Here is a 23,748-nt window from a genome sequence, read left to right on the forward strand (position 1 = left end):
TGGGTTCTGTGAACCCGAAACACTTCTCAGCGCGGCACCCAGCGGGCACCACATGACCTTGGCACTGTACCTGCTTCCCTGGGGCCCAGTGAGACAGGACTCGACAGACTGACCAACCCGGCAGGCTGGAGAAGACCCCCACTTTCCAGATGAGGAACCTGAGGCAGGGGCCTTCCTTCATGCCTCGAGGGCAATAGGGCCCTGTGGGAGGGAGGTGGCCAGGCCCCCATCCTGAAGTGTCCATTAATGTCCATGGAGTGCCATCTACTGGCCAAAGCAAGGAAGTGGCCCAAGACTTCAGACCAGCCACCAGGACCCAGGACAGGGCTGCCAGGTCCAGTCCTCTGGTGCTGCCAACCAAGCTCCATCCTCCCTCTACCCTGGCACGGCAGAGACGGGCCAGAGAACCGAGACTCAGGGATCCCATGGGTCACACTTGCAGGGAAGCCCTGGGTCTGGGGCGACCGCAATTGCAGAGGCTGCCAGCTGCCCTCTGCCGGACACTGTGTGATGGGTGTGTGTCGGGGGACCTTCCCGAGGCAGCTGTTGGGGTGAGCGTGTCATCCGGCTGCCCTGAGGGGCCAGAGGCAGTGGAAAGTGTCCCGGGTCCGACTTACCATGGTGGTGGAGATGGTCTCCGTGGTGATGGAGGGAGTGGTGGTTAAGAACTCCTTCCCCCCGGGGGCAGCCCCGTCCACCTGATGACCAAGGAGAAGCCAATGGGGGGTGGGGGTGGGGAGGAGAGAGAGCACACCTGTAGCATCTGCCAGCCAAGCCCCTGGTACCCCCATTCACATGAGAGGCTGGGAGTGAACATGCCTGGGGGGTTCACCTACAGACTGAATTATGGGTGCGGGAGGGGTGTCTCACAGCCCCTCCAGTTCAATTCAGTCAACTTATCTGACAAAGGAGAAAGAACCTCAGACCACTTGACCAGTTCGACCCAAATTTCATTAACCATTATCTTTGGACCTAATCATTCCCGTGCTGGGAATTTTACCCTTTGGCTATACACAATGAAGGAATCAGGAAGCTCATCCCAGCACCTTGTTACCAAACCAACTCAGGTTCAGGGAGGGACTGCAAATCCCAGAAAGAGTCACTGTTATGAGGGGCTTCCAAGAGTAAAGGGTGGGAGTGTTTATATATGACAACTGAGAGTAAGCTCAAAGATATTTAGGGAGTTTGAGGGAGTTGGGCCAAACCAATATTCAATGGCTATTTCTGGCTCTGTACTCAGGACCCTTAGCAGTACCTGGGGACCATATGTGGTGCCATGATCCTGGGAATTGGAACTGGGGTCAGCGGGATGAAGGTTAAGTGCCTTAACCCCCGTACTATCTCTTTGGCCCTCCAAGATACGTATTAAGATCAAAATATTTTAAAAAATTAAAAAGGAGGTTAAGGACCAGAGAGAGCTCAGAGGCCCGAACAGATGCTTTGAATGCAGGAGGTCAAGGTTTGACCCCTGCACCGCCGGATCCTCTGCTGAAACGACTCCTGAGCAGAAAGTCAGGAGAGGATCCTGAGCACAGCTGGTGTGGGACCCTTCCCCCAAGAGAAAAAAAATTAAGGTAGCACAAATGGCTGCAGCACATGCTTTGCACAAACGGCCTAGGTTTGATCCCTGACACAGGGACCCCGAGGCACCATAGGGAGTGAGCCCTCACTGTCAGACACGACAGAGATGTAGCCCTAAAACCTGGGCTGCGTGTGGCCCCTAAAACACCAACAATGAAAGGTTAAGTTGTACAAGAGACTTTTTCTCTTGTATAGAAGGTATAAATAGCTAAAGAAGTATGTATATTGGGGTCGGAGCGATAGCACAGCGGGTAGGGTGTTGGCTTTGCATGCAGTCGACCTGGGTTCAATCCCTGGCATCCCATATGGTCCCCAAGCACCACCAGGAGTAACTCCTGAGTGTAGAGTCAGCAGTAACCTGTTAGCATTGCTGGGTGTGACCCCCCAAAAGCAAAAAAAAAAAGTATGTATTTTGCACATGCTAATATACATGTATGTATTACATATGCTAATATACATGCACATTTTGAGGGGTGGGATTTGGGGCCACACCAGGCAATGCCTGGGGTTGACTCCTGGCTTTGTGCTCAGCGATCACTCCTGGCAGAGCTCAGGCAACCATCTGCGGTGCTAGGAATGGAACCACATTGGACATACATAAGGCAGAGCCTTACCTGTTGTACTATTTCTCCAGTCCCAGTATGTAAATACTTTTTCTGGAAGGAATCACAAAAATGATTTAAATGTTGTTCTGCTTGAACCAAATAACTGTGAACAACTTATTGGGTTTTTTTTCCCTTTGGTTTTGTTTTATTTTGTTTAAGGGCCATATCCAACTGTGCTCAGAACTTACTCCTAGTTCTGTGCTCAGAGATCACTCCTGGCAATTCTCAGGGGGCCATATGATGTGCTGGAGATTTAACCCAGGTAGGCCATGTGCAAGGCAAGTCTGGCTTCAATTTATTGTTATTTTGATGTCAACAAAAGAGTATAGGCTTTGGGATGGGAACATTTATGATTTTCTTTTTCTATTTTTTGAGGGGGGTGCCATACCTGGTGGTGTGTGCATGGGTTATTCAGGAATTACTCCTGGCAGTGTTCAGGGGACCACATGGGGGTGCCAGGAATCGAACATGGGTCGGCTGCATGCAAGGCAAGCACCCTGCCCATTGTATTATCTCTCCGGCCCCATTTTTAGTTTTCTTTATATATCTCATCAGTGGATGAAAACAAACCCAAACAGATCAGAAAGGGTAAGGAGACAGACTGAGACGACATGTCCGGTTGGAAATCAAGAGGTTTCTGGGGGGCTGGGCACCCGATTGTGCATGGGAGCCCAGCAATGCTCCCTGCTGTGCTGCAGGCCTGACAGGTGCTGCCTGGACTGTGCGGTGCTGGGATGAAACTCAGGGTTTCGAGGAGGCAGATCATGTGCTCCCCTACACTGGCTCTCTCCCAGATCGAGAACTGAAGAGTCTAGAACTACACGAGGCACCTCCTCGGCCACTGTGCAGTAACAGAAGTGTGGGAGGTAAACCCCAGAAGTGGCAGAGATGCTTGCACTGTGCTGGTTTATCCTTACTTTTTTCATGTGTGTGCGTTTGTGTGTGTGTATGTGTGCATGTGTGTCTGTACAAAAGAATTTTCTCTCTTGTATATAAGATATAAATATCCAAAGAAGTATGTATGCTACATATGCTAATATACATGTGTATATTATATATGCTAAAGTATATGTACATTTTTGGGGGAGGGATTTGGGATCACACCAGGCAATGCCTGGGGTTGACTGTGGGTGTGTATGTGTGTGCATGTGCACCCCGTCTTACTTTAAATTCTTGAGATAAATCCTTCCCCTACACACCCCCGCACTGTTGTTCTTCTGGCCAAGAAGGACCCAGAATCTCAGTTTTATAGATTGAAAACCTATGTACGGCGGGACTAGAGAGGCAGTCCAGCAGTAAGGCCTTTGTCTCGCATGCAGCCAACTGGATTTGATCTCTGGTACCCTCATAGAGTCTCCTGTGCCCTGCCAGTAGTGATCCCTGAGTGCAGAGCCAGGAATAAGCACTGAACACAGCTGAGTGTTTTGTTGTTGTTGTTGTTGTTGTTAAAAAAAAAAAAAAAGAAAAGAAAGCCCATGACAGAAATGTAGGAAGAAAAGCCCTTTTTTTCCAGGGGCCCAGAGGTTATAGCGAGCCTTCTCTAGACGATGAAGTGCATTTAATCTTGCTAGACCCATGACATTTGGTTGACTTTCCCCCCCCAGTTTGTTCATTTTGTCAATCTAATGTGAAAGTGACAATGTGAACCCCTGGGGGTGGGGCGGGGGGCTTGGAGAGATGATCCAGCAAGTAAGGCCCTTGCCTTGCATGCAGCCAACTACTAGATTTGACTCCAACATCACAAGTGGTCCCCCAAATCCCACCAGGCGTGATCCCTGATCATAGAGTCGGGAGAAAGCCCTGAGCACCACCAGGTGTGACCAAAAATGAAACAAAACCAAACAAATGACCCAAAGTGAGATGTTTCATCAAGAACCGGGTTGGAATTCTCCCAGTGCGCAGTTCCTGGAACCCCTGAAGAAACCTCCCCAGTGCCAAGAAACCAGAAAGCCACGCTCCTAATCCACAGGCCATTTGCCTTACAACATTTCTAGGAGGATGAGGGATACAGGACTTCCCCCCACTTGACAGGTGGAAAAGTCAAGGTACGGCCCGTCCAGGGCATCCTGTCCAGGGCAGAAAAACCTATCTGGCTGCTCTGCCCCAGGGGACAGTGAGAACCACGGAGCTGCAGGATTAGGAGGTTCCGGGGAAGTGAGGTGGCAGGGCTTGACCAATGGGCTGGCCCGTGAGGGGGACGTCCCCGGTTACCTGGGCGGTGTCCACAGTGCTGACTCGGGTCTGGAGCATGGCCTCCGGCTCAATCTTCTTCCTAATGGCAAGGCTGCTGACGGTCATGGTTTCCGCTTTCACAGGCTGGAGGGAAGACAGGGAGGACACAGCATGACGCACGGCCCAGACCAGTTCCTGTCCACAGCAGCAGGATGTTGGGCTGACAGGTGCATGCTCAAGCCCACATCCAACAGGCCAAGTCCCCAGGAGGGCAGCCAGGACCAGGGGGAAGAGGTTTGGGGGGATGACACCAACAAATGGCCCTGAGACAGACCCGCCAAACTCCTGGGACTGGGGCCCCTCACTGTGGGTGGGCAGATGCTGTGTTTCTGTTTGGGGATACCACGGCCAGTGCTGAGCGGTCACTCCCAGGGGTGGTGGGGGAGATGAGAGGTGTGTGTGGAAAGGTGGAGCCTCAGAGCAAGTGCCAGACCCTTTGACCCATCCCCCCAACCCCGCAGTGGCTGTGTCTGGGCTAGGCCCGCGTGGTTCTTCCCTGTCCCTACAATGTCGCTGCATCCCAACCATCTCCAGGGATCTGTCGCCACCACCACCAGCCCTAGCCCTGACAGCTTCATCTGAACTGCTGGAGTCACATGCTTGGAGCCTCTCAGAGCTGGACAGTTACAGAATGAAGTGGGCTGGCTGAGGATGGGTGGACTGGAAGGCACGTGGCCACCACGGTCTTGAGGTGACCAGGTTCTCTGATTTTTCTTTTTTAATGTTTTCTTGAACACTGGATTTTACATTCAATTTATATTCAATTTTCGGGTTTTTATTTATTTATTCTGTGCAGCCGGAAATCAAACCCAGGGATCACACACTCAAAATAAGTGCTCTACTGCTAAACCCTTCCCCCACTATCCTGAGTTATTTTCTTGGGGAGGGCGGGGAGTTGGGGGCCACACCTGGAGCTGCTCAGGTCTTTGCTCAGGGATCACTCCCGGCAGGGCTCGGGGGGGGGGGGGACCATGTGGAGACCTGAGTTGGCTGCGTGCAAGGCCAGCTCCCCAGCCACCATGCTAGCCTTCCAGCCCCCAGTGCCATGATGTAAAACTCAAGGTGGGACACATCTGTCGGTCAGAGCCTGCCTGCGCTCAGCCAGCCTCTAGTGTAGAAGTCACTCGTGCCAAGAGGTATTTCTCTGACTTGTCCCCTGTGCCCCGGTCACGGCTGTCTCCACAGCAGCTGTTCCACACGTGAAGAGGAACGAAAGCGAGCCGACCGTCTCCGAGGTGGAGGTGAGACTAGTGCCTGGAGACAGGAGCAGGCTTTGGGGGGCGGCCACCCCTGGGCCCCTGGGACGATGCCGGCATTGAAGGCCTGAGGAGCACTGGGAGGAGCACCTTCGAACCCACAGGGTGATCAGGAAGCCGCTGGCTTGGGAAGTGGGGTCTGAACAGGGCCCCGGAAAGCGGCACTTTGCAAGATTCAGAGGGAGCCAATGGAATCTTCTACTGAGAAAGCCCGGGGGCGGGGGGGGGGGGGGGACACAAACCCAAACCCCAGCAAGGAGGACGTTTGCCTTGCACGTGGCCAACCCAGGTTCAATTCTCAGTATCCCATATGGGCCCCTGAGCACTGGCAGGAGTAACCCCTGAGCATCGCTGGGTGTGACCCAAAAAAGCATAAAAAACAAAACAAAACAAAACAAAACAAAACCAGACCCCAGGGCCTGGGCCCGAGGCAGAGGAGAGTGTGGGAGGCAGGCTGGGGCTCCACAGTGAGGACAAGGAGGCGTGTGGGGAAGAACCTCTGCAGGCGCAGAGTGGAACCCTCTCCGGGACGCCCCTTCTCTGGGGCCTCCACCACCACCTCGAGGGCCCAGGCTCTGATGGACTTGGCTTCTGTCCCTTCCCCAGGAAGCCCCACATTCCAGAAGGGGAAAAGCCATCCACCTGGAGTCCCAGGCCCTGGGCTGCCCCGCGTCAACAAGCACGTGCTCTCGCTGCAGGCGCCATGCAACAACGGGCGGGCAGGGGCACCGAGGGTGGTCCGGCCTGACAAGGGTCCGCTCGAGCTGGTCATGCGCCCAAAGTGACAAGGCTGGGATGTGGCATAAGGGGAACATGGGGGGGGGGGGGGCGGGGGGGGGGAGGAGAAAGAGGAGATGACGTGCGTGCGTGCACAGAACCATGCTCTGCGGGGCGGTGGGGGGGCATGCATCAGGGACCCCCGTCTTCTCATAGAAGTGAGGTGTGGGGCGGGGGCTGAGACGGGCAGTGCTCGGCGGGCCCAGCTCTCTGCGCCGGCTCCACTGTACCTCAAACTGGGGCAGCTCCGGGGTGGAGCAGGCCCCTCGGTCCGGGCTGTCCTCCGGGCCCCCCGACTCGTCCTCCTGGCTGGCGCCCCCCTTGCTGAGATCCCGGGAGAACACCAGGCCCTCGGGCTCCGAGTCACTCTTGTCCCGGTCGAGCTCGGGCAGGCTGCGGGAGAAATCCTCGAAGGCGCTGCCCTGGTAGTCGCCCATGACCGTGAAGTCGACCTCGGCCTCCAGGCTGGACGTGGAGCTGACCGTGATGCTGGAGCACTTGCGCTCGATGGCCAGGTGGTTGTCCTTCAGGAACACCGCGTCCCTCTCCTGGTCCTGGTCCTCCTCGCCCGTGTCGCTCTCAGGGGCCCTGGGCCGTGGCAGCTTGACTTTGTCCTCCGAGCCCTCCCTCAGCCCTCCTCTCTACGGCCAGGTAAAAGCCAAGGGAGCAGGGGGGTGGGGAGGAGAGAGAAAGAGAGAGAGAGGGAGAGAGAGAGATCAAAGACAGTGAGTGACAGAGGACAAGTGGCGGCGACACCGTTGATCCCAAATGGAAGAAAAAGCAGGTAAGGAAACCAACCAAACACCAGCCCTGGGAGAGGTCCTCAACATCATAACAAGCTTTAACAAAAAAAGAAAAGAAAAAAAAAGGAAGAAAGAAAGAAATAAAGAAAGAAGGAAGGAAAGGAAGAAAGAAAGAGAAAAAGAGAAAAACAGAAAAAGAAGCAAAATTACCACCAACAAATGAAGGAGAAGAAAAGAAAACCGCAAACGCCTAGGGAGTGGACACAGGCCTCTGCAAGGGACTGGTGGCCAATGGCAAAAGCATTCCCCAAGCAGGCGTCCTCCCGCCAGGGGGTGCTGGACAAGGAGGCCCCCTCCAAGGACGAGATGGTGGAGGTCATCAGAAGCGGCACTGGGGCAAGGCAGGGATGGGAGCCGGGCCCCCATCCGTGCAGGGAGAAGAGACTCAGCGGATCTAGGAAGGGGAGGGAGAGGCGGAGCCAAGAGCCTGGAGGACGGGCGAGGAAGAAGCCGTGGCGCGTCGATGCCACTGCGTCCCCGGGACGGGTGCTGGCAGCAGACGGCATGGTGCCATCTAATTCCTGGAGCAGCTAATCCATCGGTTCAAGCCCTAGCTGGAGGCATGGGGGGGGGGGGGGGTGGAGTTCCAGTCTGTCAATGTGACTGACCACAGCCAGCCAAGGAAGGAGCCAGCCAGCAGCCACTGTCCCACCTCCACACCTCCCAGCTGGCCTCTGGAGGATTACACAGCACACACACCTGGTTTCTTTTTTTGGGGTGGGGGGATAGGGAGGCAGTTTATGGCTTTTTAGGGGGGGTGGGGACACCCAGCAGTGCTCAGGGGTTATTCCTGGCTCTGCCTTCAGATCACTCCTGGTGGGGCTCAAAGGCCCATAGAACATGCTAGAGTTTGAACCTGGGTCAGCCGCGTGCAAGGCAAGCGCCCTACCTGCTATGCTATGGCTCCAGCCCCGCTTTTAATTTTAATTTTTTTTTTTTTTGGAAAGACCAGTCTAATACCTTCTCGGTCTTTGTTTTTGGGTCAGAATCGGCAGTGCTTAGGGAGCCCTCCTGGTGGGGCTCAGGGGGCCACATATGGTACCAGGGATTAAACTCGGGTTGGCTGCATGCGAGGCAAGTGCCCTACTCACTGTACCCCTCTACAACACCCCCATCCCCGACTTTTTAAGTATTTGGCTCTGGGTTCTAGAGCCACGCTGGCTGTGCGTTTTCGGAAGGCCTGAGGAATACGCACACCAGATTCACCAGGGTGGAGCGACCCCCAGAGGTCTAAGGCAGCGAGGTGCCCCTGGCCGGATGGAGCTGACCGGGTCAGCAGGGCTGGAGAGACCCAAGGGGTAGTTCCCCCCCCACTGGGGTGGGGCTAGGAGACGCTGCCAAGCTGGAGCCATGCCTCTCAGCCCTGGCGGCAGGCAGCGAGGGTTTTGCTCTGGACGGCAGGAAATTGCTGGTCTGGAGGAGGTGGAGGGGAAGTGGCCCTGGAGCCGTGAGGGAGGGGAAGTGAAGGGCAGCAGGGAAGGGATGGGGGATGCGGGTCAAGCCAGGAACAGAGGTGGTTACCCAGCAGGTGGGGACAGGCAGGCGGAGCAAGTGTGTCGCTGGCTGGCAATGGTGCCAACTCTACCACAGGCCCGGGGGAGGCTCTGGGCACCAGGTCCCACCGGGAGCTGATGGTCTCCGTGGCAAAGCTAACAGGGTCTAAGCCGATGAGCCTGTCCCTCTGCCATAGGGTCACCTTGGGAGAAAAGAACTCCTAGGGACCGACAAGCAATTTCTGGGTGCCGGGGGGAGGAGGAGGAGCGTGAGCAGCATGCGGCCAGCTCCCCACCCTGGACGGGCCCCGCCGTGGGGGAGGAGTGGGGGCTCACGTGGCCAGATCCCCCCGTCGCTTCCTCCAGGGTTGTTTCGCAGCCTGAATCGGGGGACGCCAGGTCGACTTCCCTGCATCCCGCCTGCTGGGATGTTGGGGTGAGGCCCCCTCGGAAGGGTCTGGGAGGTGGCGGCACGACCGAGGCATGTGAAGTCAGAGAGTCGGTCCCGTCTCCCCCCGGGGGCTGGAGCTGGACAAAGTCCAGTTCCAAGAGCCTCTTGGGCTGCTCCGGCAGCCCTGGGGTGCCCTCTGCAGACGCATCGCCGCCGGGACTCCCTCGGAGACCTTCAGCTCCCTGAGTCTCGAAGATCCGGATTTTGTTGGCCACGGAGGCCTTGCTGATGTCGTCCAGGGAGCCCTCCTGGCCCCCCGCCTGCAGAGGGGGCTTCTCCTTCGGCTTCCCTGAGGGGAGCAGCAGCCCTGTGGCTTCTAGGACGAATCTGGGCTTCCTGCTGGCCACGGGCGGCGGCCGACGCTGCCCTCCCTCCGGGGCGTGGGCCACTCTGTCCACAAGCTCCGCGTCCTCTTTCAGGGGAAGGACCCGTCTGGGAGACAAAGGTTGCTGTTCTCCAAGGGGACCCCCAAGGTGCAAAGGCCCCCTCGGGCCCTGAGTGGCAGAGCACAGAGAAGTCTCCTTTGCGGGGGTGGGGAGCGGGTCCATCACCTCCAGATGGAGGAACCGGGAGGCCTGGGGGTCCCGGCACGCAGGCTGTCTCCTGGGGCTGGAACCCCACTGCGTCTCTCTGGCTGCGCTCAGCTTCCTGCCAGGCTGAGGAGGGCCGGTCCCCCGGAAGGCACAGGCCTGGGGATCTGGGGGCACAGCCCCTTCTTGGAGCTGTGAGCAGCTTGTCCATCCTGCCGAGGGGTGCTGCTCTGCCTGGACCACCAGGTCCCCATTCTGGCGACCCTCTTCCTCCGGGGTGCCTGGTGGGCGGGTGCACTGTCCCCACGCCTCAGGCCCGTCCTCAGAAAACTCCTGGCCAGGAAAGGCTCCCTCCTGGGGCTTTTCCACCAAGTCCATGTGCTCATCCACTCTCCTGGGGTTCCCGGGGGGCCCTGCCCCTTCCTTGGAAACAGGGGAGGCTTCATCCTCCATGCCAGGGAGCTCTGTGACTCCCCAGCCGTGTCCAGGCCCGGTCTCCTGCCCCGTGGGGGTGGCCAGGGGCTCCTCCCAGCCCTCCTGGGGCAGAGGCAGAAAGCGGCCGTCAGACTCTCTCTCTGCAGAGTTGAGGTGGAAGCTCCTCTCTGCCGAGGACATGTCGGTGTCATCGCTGGAGTCGGCCTTGGCTTCCTCGGGGGCCGGGCTGAGCAGAAAGGACTGAAGGCCCCCCTTGCCGGAGGCTGGAGAGGTGGCCCCTGTCTCGGCCAGCTGGGGCCCTGGGGCAGCAGGTCCTTCTCCAGGATGAAGCTCTCCCAGCTCCTGCTGCTGCTCCATCTGGCTCCCCAGGGGAACCCCTAAGATTTCAGGCTTCCCAGGGCCTGCCCTGAGCTGGGGGTCCCCTGCCAGCATGAAGCCAGAGGTCAGTGTCACACCTGCGGGTCCTTCGGTGACCCAGGAACCTTCCTCCCACATGGACTCGAAGTCTTCGGGACTTGCGATCATTTTTCCCGGTCGAGTGTTTGCGCTCCAGGCTCCCACCATCTCTTCTGTGGCCACTTCGACTTTGAACTTGTCCACCAGGATGTCCACCTTGGCGAGTCTGCCGTCGGCGAGAACATGGGCGAGGCCGGCTTCCTTGTCTTCCCGACGTGGGGGGGTCACTCTTAGGAGACCAAGCTCTTCTGGCCTAAGGTACTCTCTTTCTATAAAGACCCAGTGCTCTGAGCCCTGCGTTTCAACCGGAGCAAGAGGAGTTAATGTGAGGCACAAGGCACCTGAGGGAGGGTCCCCGCTGCCTCTAAGGAGGGGCTCGTCCACCTGCCCTAAGATTCACCAGGTCCCCAAACTGGCTGGCGGCGGGGGGCTGCGACAGAGCTCAGCATCAAGGCTACGCCTCCTGTCAGGCCCTCAACACCCAACACCCAGTTTACCAGCTCCCCTCAACTACCACCCAACCTGGTCACAGGGGATGGGGGTATCATGTCAACCATGGGTTCCTGGAGATTCCTAGAGGGGCCAGGGGTCCCAGTCTTTCAGAGCATGACTGCCACGGTGGGAGGGGACAGCAGCTCAGTTCACGGGATCCTCACATCACCACAAAGAACTACTAAGATGCCCCAGGTAGAGTCCTGGGGGGTCCTTTGGAAGCTGAAGTCTCGAGAAGGTCAGCGACTTACCCCAGGTCCCTGCTGCTAGGAGATGAGAATCAGGATAAGACTGCCCGCAGTCTGATGCCTGAGCTCACAACCTAGGGCTCCGGGCCACAACTGAGACTGCAGGTCCAGGGCAGGGCAGTGGGGGTGAGCGAGGTTGGCCCCATGGTCACAGCCTGACCCTTCTGCAAGAGCTTCCGAGGAGGAAGGAGATCAGGGCAGGGGTGGGGGGATGGGGGCGATGCCAGAAAGCTACTTCTAGAGATGAGTCGGAACCACAATGTTGGAAAAAAGAGCACTTTGCAGCATTCTCCCCTCTGAGTACCAACCAGGCCCAACCCGGATTAGCTCCCGAGACTCCATGAGGATCCAAGGCCTATCCTTGGACATGTCTATTGAAGCCCACAGAAATGGTATTAAAGGACCTACCAGCCCTCACCAGGAGGGAAAAGAGAGAGGCAAGCATGGCGCTGAGTGAGGAGCACCCAACCTAATGCTGTCAAATGGGCTGGTAGATGCCCCCTCCCCCGCCACACACACTCACACACAGTCTCTCACACACACTCACAGACATTCACACACACGTTCACATACACACCACATATACTCTCACATATACTCACACACACTCTCACGCACACATTCACACTCATACACATACTCTCACACACACACACTCACACATTCACACACACTCATACTCTCTCACACATACTCACACTCATATACACACCTCACACACACACTCACCTACACACTCTCACACACATTCTCTCACACACACATAACACACACACTCATTCACACACACTCACACATACACAGAGGGCCTCTGAACAATGCTTAGGCGAGAGGGCTAAGTATTTAGTCCTTTGACTTTGACTTCCAAAGTAGTCAAAAGGCCAGAGAGCCACCGGGCCTTGAATCTTAGAGCCAGAGTAGTTCTTCTACAGAGTACAATAAGCAACAAGTACTGGGCTGCAGAGCTGGGGGTCTGGTCACCCAGCTGTCCTCAGCACCTCCTTCCTTTGAAGTCTCCAATTGTGTCTCAGCCCCTTAGGTTACGGGGTGGAAACAGGCCTAGATGAGGTACCTGGGACAGGGAGAGCAGAGGAAAGAACAGGCCTGGAGCCTCTCTTGGACTCCCAAGCTCTTCTGTGGTGAGATGTGCTGAGAATTGGCCCCCCACAATGGAGGGGGAAGGGGTCAGGGCGCTGCGCTCCCTCTCAAGAGGCTGAGGGAGCCCCTGCCCTATGGAACCTCCCTGCCTCCATCCTAGCAAGCGCCACAATGGCCAAAGAATCCGGCCTCAGTGAGCAGAACTCGACAAAAGGGAGGGGAAGGGAGAGGGAATGGACAAAGGCTCTGCTGAGGCCAGGGGCTGGTCCTGAGTCTTACTCTGGTTACCCACAGCCTTTACTCCAAGTTGCTAACTCTGAGATGCTCAACAGCCCCCCTTGAAGCAGAGTGGAGGGCTGGGAGGTGAAGCCAGGCTCTCTGCTCTCCTGCCTCGGGAACTGCCCACGTTAGCTTGAGCTCACTCCGTCAGTCTGATGATGGCAGCCAGGTGTGCTCAGGGAGGCCTCTTCTGGAACATTCCTGCTCTGACGCTTAATTGCAAATAGGTTCCTAGGAACTTGTCTGAGTGGGCTAGGGGTTGGCACAGAATGGGGAGACTGGGAGGGAAAGAGGGAGACCTGGTCACTTTGTGCCAAGCAGCCCCAGCTCTTGGTCTAAGTGGCTGGACTTAACCCCGTGGAGACCTGCGGAATGGGTACTGTGATCCCTGTCTACAGGAGAGATGGGCATCCCTAGGGGAGGGCCTTGCAGACGGCTGGGTGGGCAGGGAGGGAGGAAGAGGCGGCTCTGCTTCCTGCAACCAGAAGCAGATATGCTGCTGAGAAGAAAAGTCAGGACAAAACAGAGAAGACTGGCTGGCACCCTGTCGAGGCAGCCCTGATGCACCCACAGGAAATGCAGCCATTTGTGGGGATGTGGGCACTTCCCTCAGCCCTGCTCCATTAGTGCCTGCTTCGTGCGCCCCCTACAGGCAGCTGGAGACATTGCAGCAAGATGCAAAGCCCCCCCCCCCCCCCCCCCCCCCCCATCCTCGCATCCAGAGACCCAGAAGGACCCGCAGACACCTCCGGACAGGCAGCTCTGCCAGTACTGGGCTGCCCGGGCCCTGTCTGTAGCTCTGGGACAAGTTCCGGTCCCGGATCCGTACAGGCAGTCTGAAGAAGGGCCCAGAGGGAGGGACCGGTCAGAAACCAGGCCCTGGGAGAAACTTTCTGCAGGGGTGGGGCTGAGCTGAGGAGGTCCAGGGGTGCCAGGGGGCAGAACAGGGGCCTCTATGAATGTTAATTCAGTCTGCAAACTTCCCAGTAGAGGACAGAAGACAAGAACAGCAGGAGCTGAGGGCAGAGGGGCTCAGGAAGCCACCAAGGAGCCTTGTTAGGGGGGCCACACCCTCAAGGACAGGACGGTCACCTGGCCTGGCTCCAGGAGCCCCTCTGAGCACCCAGGCAGGACTGTTTTCCCTCCCTCTGGGAGACTGTTGATACCCTGTCCAGCGTCTCTCAAGAGCAGGCTTGTTCAACGGTGGCCACCATCTTTCTTCACTTGGAAGAACTCAGAGAGCTGCACTGTCACTGTCCTGGCTGACACATGACCCCAACAGCTCCAGCAGGCTCTCTGCCATGACAAAGACTGACGCCCCCTTGAGTACTCGGCCAGCAGAGAGAGAAGGACGCTACCCCCGAGGCCCCGTGGGACAGCTGGCCTGCAGTGTTCCTAGGGGCACAAGAAATGCCCAGAGCCAGCACTCTGCCACAGCCACGCCCTCCATATGCAGGACAACTGCCTGCACAACCTCTCTAATAATGCCAAGGGCGCTGCTGGAGAAAGAACGCACATCTGCCTCGCTGGGGACAGATGAGAGCTGAGGGGGGTCTGAGAAGATGAAGGTGGAGGGTGATGACCTTCAGATTCCAGCCCTCCCCTGCCCCCCCCCCCCCCCACACACACACACATCCTGAGCTGAGAATCTGGACCACGTCTGCCCTTCAAAGGCGGCCTTTCCAGAAGGGTTTCAGTCTTGGCCTCCTGGAGGCGCCATGAACGAGGCATCTCTGGGGCTGGGAAGCTCATGGCGACCCACCTGCAGGGCAGTCAGCCCCCACCCCCTAGCCCCAGAGAAAGGGTCTGCCCCTGACCACCAGTAACCTCAGGAGATGCAGCGAGGCTTTTCTGAGTGAGCACTTCCAGGCCTGTGGCCATCCCAGACTCAGGTCCCAAGTCCCGCGAGGTATCCTGGGCCTGCAGGGCCTGCAGGGGAGGCCCCAAGGCCGGAGGGAAAGAGAGGGAGGGAAGAGAGGGGGAGGCAGGGAGAGAGAAGAGGTGGAGAGACATACAGAGTCGGTGAATGGCGCTGCCACGGGGAGTACACAGGATGGAGCTGTAGAGGCGGGAGCGCAGGATGCCCTAGCCCACCCTGAGCCCACCCCCCGAGCCCACCCCCAGCTCTGACTCCTGGTGTAGCCCGAGCTTTTGAATCCCGTGCAATTCTGCAGCTTGGGTATCGGCCCCGTTGACAAAGTTGGCTTGAAAAAGGAAACGCAAAACCTGGGCTCAGCCCATGGGAACTTCTTTGTAGTTTGGGGGGGACCTCTTTTGGGTTAAGCTCCCACTAGTTTTCTCTTGGTCCAGGTGAGGCACCTCCAAATATACAGAAACCCTGAGCGACCTATCCTTGAAGGAATCCCCCACAAAGATCATATCGGATCCAGACCTCCGCCTTGTCAGCACTCTGAAGTGCTTTTATACCCAAGGTTCCCTCAAACTTTCCACCAGCCCTCTCGAGGGGCTGTGGGTGGGGACCCCCTTTGATCACTGTTCCCCAGCGAGGCTCAGAGCTGTGAGCGCATTAGTCCCGGTCCAGCCCTCGGCTAAGGACTCCTCCCTTCCTCTACAATCTTCAAGCATCTCTAGATGCCAGTGGGGTGTGCAGGCCGCTGAAACCCCATCCCTCGCTCCCCAGTGAGCTCCTGGACCAACTCCTTCCAGCAAGCGACTACGCCACTAGAGGGCGCGGGTGGGATAAAAGAGAGATTTTCCTTAACATCTCTTCTAGCACTTCCAGCTGTGGCCAGCAGGTGGGGCTCCCCTCAAGCCAGGCTGCTCAGAACACAAGCTAGCGGAGCTCCGCCCTGCCTCCGCCACTGCCAGACCTCGACACTGGCCCACCCTGGGACTAAGTAGAGGCCACCAGGGTTGAGTCTCGCTCAAGGGCAGAATGGGGTGGGGCATGTGCAGTTGGTCACTACACCAGCCCCCGTGGCCCAGCCCCCGGGAGGCTTTATTTATTTATTTACTTATTTTGTTTCTTGGGTCACACCCGGCGATGCTCAGGGGTCACTCCTGACTCTGCACTCAGGAATTACTCGTGGCAGTGCTGGGGAGACCAGATGGGATGCCGGGGATTGAACCCGGATCAGCCGCATGCAAGGCAAACGCTCTACCCGCTGTGCTATCACTCCAGTCCAGCCCTGGGAGGTCTTGAGGGTCCTGGTTGTGCCAGAGGTGCCCCCAGAAGCAGAAATTTCCTCCCTTTCCATGGCCCCTAATTGAGTCACCGGCTAGACTGTCCCCATGGCAGCCTCCCTGGAAGAGGCCCCGGTTACAGGGACGGCCGGAGTCGCAGTGCTCACACAACCACTGGCTTGGCTTTCAAGGCTGCATCACTGCACGCAGGCCAAACCTCCACAGGTGCGGAGGTGGCACTCAGCCATCTAACAGGTCACAAGGCCTTCCCCATTGGATACCTTGGTTTCCCCAGTCCCCTTCTTTAAAACGCCAAGCTTGAACCAAGCAGGTTCTAGCCAGCTCTGGAAGGGAGGCTGTGCGCAGGTGACCTTCGGTGCAGTCACCTGCCCGCGAAATGGTCAGTAAGTGCCCCCCGGGTGTGTGTGGGGGGGTGGAGGTGGGGGCAGGGTTGCATCTGGGAGGGATCTGGCTGGCTGGCAGTGGACAGTGGGGCTAGGACGCGAGAACTGGCCAGAAAGCAGATGTCTAGACCACAGTTGGGGTTTGAGACCAGTGAGCAGCAGTGCTAGAGAGAAAAAACCTCCGTAGGAATGGGGATGAATCCTGCCAAGAGTTAGCAGCCCTAAAAATAACAGCTTGGGGGTTATAAATACGGGGCTTCTCAAGAAGTCCTATCTTTATCTTGCATTCAATTGAGAAAACACCCCCACACGTGTTTGCGGCGCGGAAAGGCGGGTGTGTGTGTGGGGGGGGGGGTCCTTCCTTGAAGCAATGGCCACAGGTCTCATCTCGCTGTGGGGAACCTCTGCTCCACCCGAGGGACTGAGGGGTCTTCCAGGAGAGACGCCCCCAACCCACCCCAGTTCGTCTTCTCACGGTCGACACAGACAGCTGCAGTTTAGGGGATGGGCTGGAACCATGTAGCAGTGCCTGAGACTCGCTGGGGCACCTGCTGAAAGTGCCTTGATGATGGCATGGACCACCAGTGGCTCACACCCAGCTGTCCATGACCCTGTGTACCACTGGTGGCTCACACCCAGCTGTCCCATGACCCTGTGTGCCACTGATGGCTCATACCTAGTTGTACCATCACCCTGTGTACCACTGGTGGCTCACAGCTGCCTGTCCCATAACCCATGCATCCCACCAGTGGCTGTCCCATGAACTGTGCATACTACTGGTGGCTCACACCGGGTTGCCCCCATGGCCAGCACAAGCCACCGACAGCTCACACTCGGCTGTTCCAGGACCCTGATATACCACCAGTGAGTGGCTCACAGCTGCTGTCCCATGGCCCATGTGTCCCACCAGTGGCTCACCCCTGCTTGTCCCTCCAGCTCACTCCCGACTGTCCCATCAGCCAGACTAAAATATGCTGAGGACTTGCTCATTCTTCTGCCAGGGTATAATGGAGAAGGGGTGTGTGTGTGGGAAAGCAGGTTCTGGGGCCCCACGAACCCACACATTGAGGTGTGCCCTGGAGCCAGGGGCTCTAACACAGAGGTGCTAGTGGTGCAACCCGTGTTTCTTGCCTTCTGGCATCTGAACTAAATCCTACTTTTCTTTTTGATAAATAAAAATTTTTTGAGTCCTCAGCATTTTTTGGCATGTGTGTGTGTGCGTGCGTGCGTGTGTGTGTGTGTGTGTGTGTGTGTGTGTGTGTGATTCAATCTTCCCAGATTTAAAACATTTCTCCACCCACCTTCCACCCCACCATTTCTGGCAGCAATGTGGGGGTGGGGCAGAGAAGCGAAGGCCGGAAGCCATGTCCAGGCGCACAGCCACCCCGCCCCTGAAGCCTACCTCGCTGGCTTTCTCGGGGGTGCCCTTGGGGGAGGGGGAGGCGGGCGAGGAGGGCAGCCGGCGCTCGCGCTCCCAGTCCCGGTCCCGGTGGATGAGTTTGCTGTTGGGCTCCTTCAGCGTCCGCTTGAGCTCGTTGATGCTGGCCTGGTGCTTCAGCAGCACGTCCTCCGGCTTGTCTAAGAACTAGGGGTGCAGAGGGCACAGCGGTGAGCCCCCGAGCGGGGACGCTGGGCGCAGGGTGAGGGCTGGGGGCAGCTGGGCAGCTGACCTGCGGCAACAACGGTCACTGCCCTTATCTTGCTGCCCTGCCTCACCTGGACAGAGCTGGAAGCCTCAACCGAGGCACTAAAGGGCCAAGAGAGACTTCCGGTCAGCCCAGGGACTGGGGTGCTCAGGACCCAGACGGGGAGTCCCTCTGCTTAGGAGCCCACAGTCAGAGTCGTTGGGCTCTCCTGGGCCAGCCGTCATCTCCCATGGGTGCAGCAGGGCTCCTTCCAGCTCAGGGCTGCCCCTGCTCAGGGCTGAGTCAAGATGTCCCTAAAGCCACATCATCTGGATAAAGGGGGCACCCACAAGGCCAAGAGCTAGGGCAGGGTCATGTCCCCCCTTCTCGCTGTGCGCCCCGGTTTGCTGGCCTGCCGTATCTCCCCGGCATCTGTGGGCCCTGACTGCAGAGCAGATTGTGGCAGGGGACACCTAACCGGGCAGAAATGAGGGTGCTGTGGGGTGTTCGGGTGGGGGGGTGCTGGGAGACCAGGGAGAAGAGAGGACGACCTCGGGCTGGGTGTGAGCACAGAGGTGGGGGAGCTTCCTGGTAAATGGTAGGACTGTGCAAAGTTCCGTTTACAGAGGACCCGCCTCTGCCCAGCAGAGGTCCAGCCTCTACCCAGGGGCTGGGATGGGGATGGGCAGGCAGCCCGGGCCCTCTCTGTATAGCTGTCTGGGCACCATCACCTCAGTTGGAAAAATATTGGCTGATTACAAAGTCAGATGAGGAGGTTTACGGACTGTCTGGAAGATAAGCTGGCCCAGAGCCTGGAGTCTGCTCCTGGGGGCCCAACCCTGGTGACCCTGTGTGCCCTCAGGGGAAGCCAGCACCGGCGGGGCGCTGAGGATGGCAGCTGAGGCGTCTGAGCCCATGGAGCCTGGCACAGCTGCCGGCTGGGTGCCAAGGACCCATCATTGGGATTGGGGGTTCTCCCTCCTAAATCTGTCATGGGCTTGGCAGGCATGGGGTGTCCCCAGCTGGCAGGAGCCCTGTAGGCTGGCACCCTGGAAGCTCAGTGCCATGGGAGAAATTCGTACCGATGCCCTGCTGTGCGGGTGAGGGTTCCGGGGCTGAGGGTACCTCCCCAAGGTCCCCCAAGGGTCGGGGGCAGAACAGCGGTCGCAATGCAGATCATGGTCAGGGTCCAAGGCCAGGGCCCTCTTTGACCCCACCATGGCCCTTTCCCTTTCCCAGAGAGAACCCCACATCTTTTTTTTTCTTTTTGGGTCATACCTGGCAATGCTCAGGGGTTACTCCTGGCTAATGCACTCAGGAATTGCTCCTGGCGGTGCTTAGGGGACCATATGGGATGCTGGGATCGAACCTGGGATGGGCACGTGCGAGGCAAACACCCTACCCGCTATGCTATTATTCCAGCCCCCAAGAACCCCACATCTTTTGCCATCAGTTGTTGAACGAAGCTGGACACTGAGAGGGAAGGAGGCCCAGTGGGCCCAGCGGGGGGGAGGCAGAGGTAAGAGTGGCCGCAGGCCCCGCCCCAGGGAGTCTGGGGAGAACCGGATGTTCTCCCAGGTTCCATCCCCATGCCCACACCTGGGACCCGACAGAGACAGCAGGAAACCTGGGTGAAGACATGGGGCACAGATGACATGGAGATGGGAGCAAATGGTGGTGCCGGAGATGAGTGTAGAGGGCTGTGGGGGAGGGGAGGGCTCCATGGAAGCAGGATGGGACCTGCTGATGGGAAGCAAGCTGAGGGGTCCGCAGAGGTGGGGCTGATGGATGGAAAGGGTGGTGGGTGGGGCCTGAGCAGGGGGAGCAGGGAGAGGGAGGGGAACAGTGGGAGAGACGGCGCGGATGTGGGACAGTTCGGGACTGGGTCTGGGATGGACACATGAGACGGGCTGTGAAGGGCCGGGCAGGCTGGGATGGCCATGCAGTACCTCCTGCTTGTGTCGCGGCGTGGTTTCCTGCTCCGGCTGGCGGGGCGTGGGAGGACGGAAGGAACCGGCAGGGTCAGTAGAACCAACGGTTTTTGAGGCCCCGCGACTGGCCCAGCCCGGAGCCCTCACCCAAGAGGCAGCGGCCAGGGAAGCTGGGGGCCCCCCCGCGGGGCTAGGGGTGTGCGGCAAGGGGTGTGTAGATGGAACACTGGGTCAGGAGTGGATGCCAGGAGGGACATGAGGGCTCTGGCTGCTGTGTCAGAGAGTGCTTTGGACAATGGGGAGGGTCCAGCCCCACGTGCCCATGTACGTGCATGTGTGTGCATCGTGACCTGTGTCAATGCATCACACACATACAAGGGGACACACAGTGGGCCGTGCACATGTGTGTATACCATGACACGGGTTGATATGCCACAAATGCACTGGTGAGATGTTCATGTGCACACACCTGCACATGTACTCTGACATGTGTCACATGTGTAAATACACTGTGGCCTGTGTTGATGTGTCAGGTGTGCACGTGAGTATAAGCAGGTGTGTATATGTGATTGTGTGTACAGGTGAGGGTGTGCATGTGATGACATGTGTGCATGCATATGTACACTGTGGCCTGTGTTGATGTGTCATACGTGCACGTGTGTGAGTATAAGCAGATGTACGTGTGTGCACACGTGTGGGCGTGCATGTATGACATATGTACGTATGTGGCATGTCTGCTGGCAGGCAGGGGATCTGAGGCAGTACATGCCTGATGAATGTGTGCTCAGGTGAGGGTTAGGTGGTGCAGCAGGTGGACCCCCCTCCTTCTGAGAGGGCCCATGGGGCACGGGTAAGAGGGGGCTGTGCAGATCAGGTCACAGGCATGTGGGGAGTTGGGAGTGACAGAGGACTGGACTCCTCTGGGAACAGCTTCCCCAGGGAATGGGGCAAGTGGGGGACACAGGCACAGGTCAGCATGTCCCCTGGCCAGGTGTTGATACCCTCCCCCAACTTGGGGTCACCTGAAGGTCAAGGCGGGACTCAGGACGACCCCCAACCCCAGGTCAGAGGGTAGGGGAAAGCCAGGCTCCTACCTTGAGCTCCTTGATCTTGGTGGGCGTCCTGAGCTCGCCCTCCTCCGCCTCTGACCGCCGACCCCCTGACTCGCCATCCTCCTCCCGCTTGTCACCATCTGGGCCTGCATCATGGTTCTCACTGACGGAGGCCGGGCGGGAGAACTCTGCTGAAGGGTCAGAGACAGCAGGGGGCCAGGTGAGGGTCCTCCCGGGGAGCCAGTGCTGCCTCACCCAAGAGTGGCTTCCTCACAGCCCCAAAACAGCCCCAGGAGGGGAGAAGCGGCCTGGCCCAGGGCTTGCGCAGATGGGAGGGGGCTTCAAATCTCAAAGCCAGATGTTGGTCATGTGACCTCAGGTAAGTTCCACAGCCCGTCTGGGCCTCAGTTCCCGCAACAATCAGCACCCACTTCCCTCAGCAAAGGCCATGAGGGAAGGACGGGATAGAGTGGTCGGCTCAAGGCAAGCCTTCATCTGCTGCTGCCCACCAGAGCACTGGGCACCGATGACTAGACCGGATGCTGATGCTGTCCCCTGCCACAGATCCCAGGCCACAGGCGGCAGGCTGTGTCCCTGCTGGGAGCTCTCAGGGAATCAGGGTGAAGCCGCCTATCAGCTCCTGTGAGTGCGTGCGTGCGTGTGTGTGTGTGTAGGTGGCGGCAGAGGGAGACAGTCCAGGTGCTGCTTCACTGTTCGCCCTTCACTTCTCTCTAGGAGACTAAGGTGGCTCCTCGGCCCCAGACTGGCCTGTGCAGAACCTCACACTCTCCAAACACAGCCCGGGGGATCCTGAGACAGTGCTCCCCTCCCCACTGACTCATTAGACTCCCAGATGCATGGGGATCCTTCCAACCCTGCCCCACCAGCACCCTCGCTGCAAAGCCCTGGAGAGAGACGATTCTCTCTCCCCAGGGCACTCAGCACTCTGCCCTCTGCCCATGTGGCTGGGCCCCCGTGGGATGTGCTTTAGTCTCCTGTTCAATGAGCACCAAGGAAAGGGCCACACACCCTCGCCCTCAGAATTGCCCGAGTTCGGGTGGGTCTACCATCCCTCCTTTCACCTCTAAGCTGCCCCTCAGAAATCTAAAAGTTAAGCTACCCCTCAGAAGCCTAAAAACAGCAGTTTATTATGTGATAACAAAAAACCGTTTGTAACTGACTATAATTTGTTAAGGTTCCAGGATATATGAGACTTGTTCTGGGCGTTGTGTAGGCATAAACTTGTTTAGTTCTCTCTCTAACACCAGAAGCAGGCACTCTTTATCTAGTAGAAGAGGAGACAGGAGTCAAGCTGCTCAAGCCTCCCATCCATCCATCCATCCATCCATCTATCCATCCATCTGTCCATCCATTCATCCATCCATCTCTGCATCCATCTACCCATCTGTCTACCCATCCACCTGTCCACCCACCCACCCATCCAACCATCCATCCATACACCAACCCATCTGTCCATCCATCCACCCATCCATCCGTTCATCCGTCCATCCATCCATCCATCCATCCATCCATCCATCCATCCATCCCATGCATCCATACTGATTACTTTCCCATCATTCCATGCATCCATACTGATTACTTTCCCATCATTCCATGCATCCATACTGATTACTTCCCATGCCCACAGAGCAGCTACGGAGTGTCCAGGTTGAGATCTAACTCAGATCCATTCACCCCAGCACTCCGTGTGACTTCTGAACATCTCCCACAAACTCTGATATGTAGATCCCAAGGGAGAGGGGTGGGGAGTCCTGGCCATCTGGGTTTAACAAACTCATCGTTGATTCTGATGTAGTTTATGAACCTTATTTTCAGAAGCCCTGATATGTAACCGGACATACAGGGCCAATCCTTGCTGACACAAGGGGCTCTCAGCAGCCCAACAGAGTGAGGGCAGCAGAGAGCACCATGTGGCTGACCTCAACTCACGTTCTGGTCAAAAGGAACCAGAAGAACAGCCTCCTCTCTGGCTAGGGGTACAGTTTGTGCCCTCCACAGACAGTGAGGATCTGGTAATTTCTAAGCATCTTGGACAGGAGACCCAAAATACCACCAAGCTGAATCTGGAACCCCAAAAGGGCAACAACATCTCAGGGAGGTCCCAGGAAGCCCAAAGCATGGTGGGGTCTCATCCTGGCGGGAATGATGCTGGCGGCTGGCTGAGCCCCTGTGCCCCTGTTCCTGAGCTGCCCAGGTGTCAGGTGTGGTCAAGCCTCCATACTGGGTACTGACCCGGCAGAGCATCTTTGCCCTGGGCATCCCCCTCCCCCACATCGTGAGGCTCACCTCCATCAAGGCTGCGGGACATGGTGTACCGTTTGCTGGAGGAACGCTCAAATAAGGGCGCAGGCCGGTCGATGAGGGCACTGGCCTGGCGCGTCTGGGCCTGGGTCCTCCCACTATACCGGAACTTGGAGCCCATCACCAGGAAGCCTTTGGGTGGGGGTTCAGGGGACACCAACCTGCAGGGGAGAGGGTGGTGAGGAGGAGAGGGATCAGGCCTGCACCCCACTGGCCCACTGGCCCCCAACATGCCTGGGGCTAGCCAGGGAGAGGCTGGGGGTGGGGGTGAGCAGCCTCTCCTAGAGCCCCTGGGAGCACCCACACACACATACCTGCTACCACCCCCACTGCCCCGCCCCAGGGCCAGGCTCACCGGAAGAAGGTGTGGTGCTCGATGCAGACTTTCCACAGCCTCTTGGCTGACCGGTGGTTTGGGAGCTTGAAGCCAATGGTGCTCTCGAACTGCTCGTACTGCCAAGCAAGAAGGCCGGGTGAAAAGTCGGGCCCGGCCTCTCTCACCGCCACGCCACATCTGCCTGCTCACACACGCGT

General features: G+C 57.8%; 1 protein-coding gene across 12 annotated transcripts in view; it reads right to left on the reverse strand.

The window, feature by feature from the left end:
• EPB41L1 (erythrocyte membrane protein band 4.1 like 1) overlaps positions 1–23,748 on the reverse strand; it is a 115,971-nt gene that overhangs the window by 13,455 nt on the left and 78,768 nt on the right. For 5 of the 12 annotated variants that reach the window (XM_056122010.1, XM_056122009.1, XM_056122018.1 and 2 more), the window contains 9 exons: positions 23,570–23,667; positions 23,200–23,375; positions 20,935–21,083; positions 19,859–19,894; positions 17,687–17,869; positions 6,682–7,092; positions 4,398–4,502; positions 2,196–2,237; positions 618–698 (listed from right to left, as the gene is read on the reverse strand). In XM_056122010.1, coding sequence (XP_055977985.1) covers positions 618–698; positions 2,196–2,237; positions 4,398–4,502; positions 6,682–7,092; positions 17,687–17,869; positions 19,859–19,894; positions 20,935–21,083; positions 23,200–23,375; positions 23,570–23,667 — 1,281 coding nt within the window. The remainder of the gene's footprint in view (positions 1–617; positions 699–2,195; positions 2,238–4,397; positions 4,503–6,681; positions 7,093–17,686; positions 17,870–19,858; positions 19,895–20,934; positions 21,084–23,199; positions 23,376–23,569; positions 23,668–23,748) is intronic. The other 7 variants (XM_056122019.1, XM_056122015.1, XM_056122013.1 and 4 more) reach the window with 4 other exon arrangements.

This window comes from Sorex fumeus, unplaced genomic scaffold, assembly GCF_029834395.1.
Source record: "Sorex fumeus unplaced genomic scaffold, SorFum_2.1 ptg000044l, whole genome shotgun sequence".
Classification (NCBI taxonomy): domain Eukaryota; kingdom Metazoa; phylum Chordata; class Mammalia; order Eulipotyphla; family Soricidae; genus Sorex; species Sorex fumeus.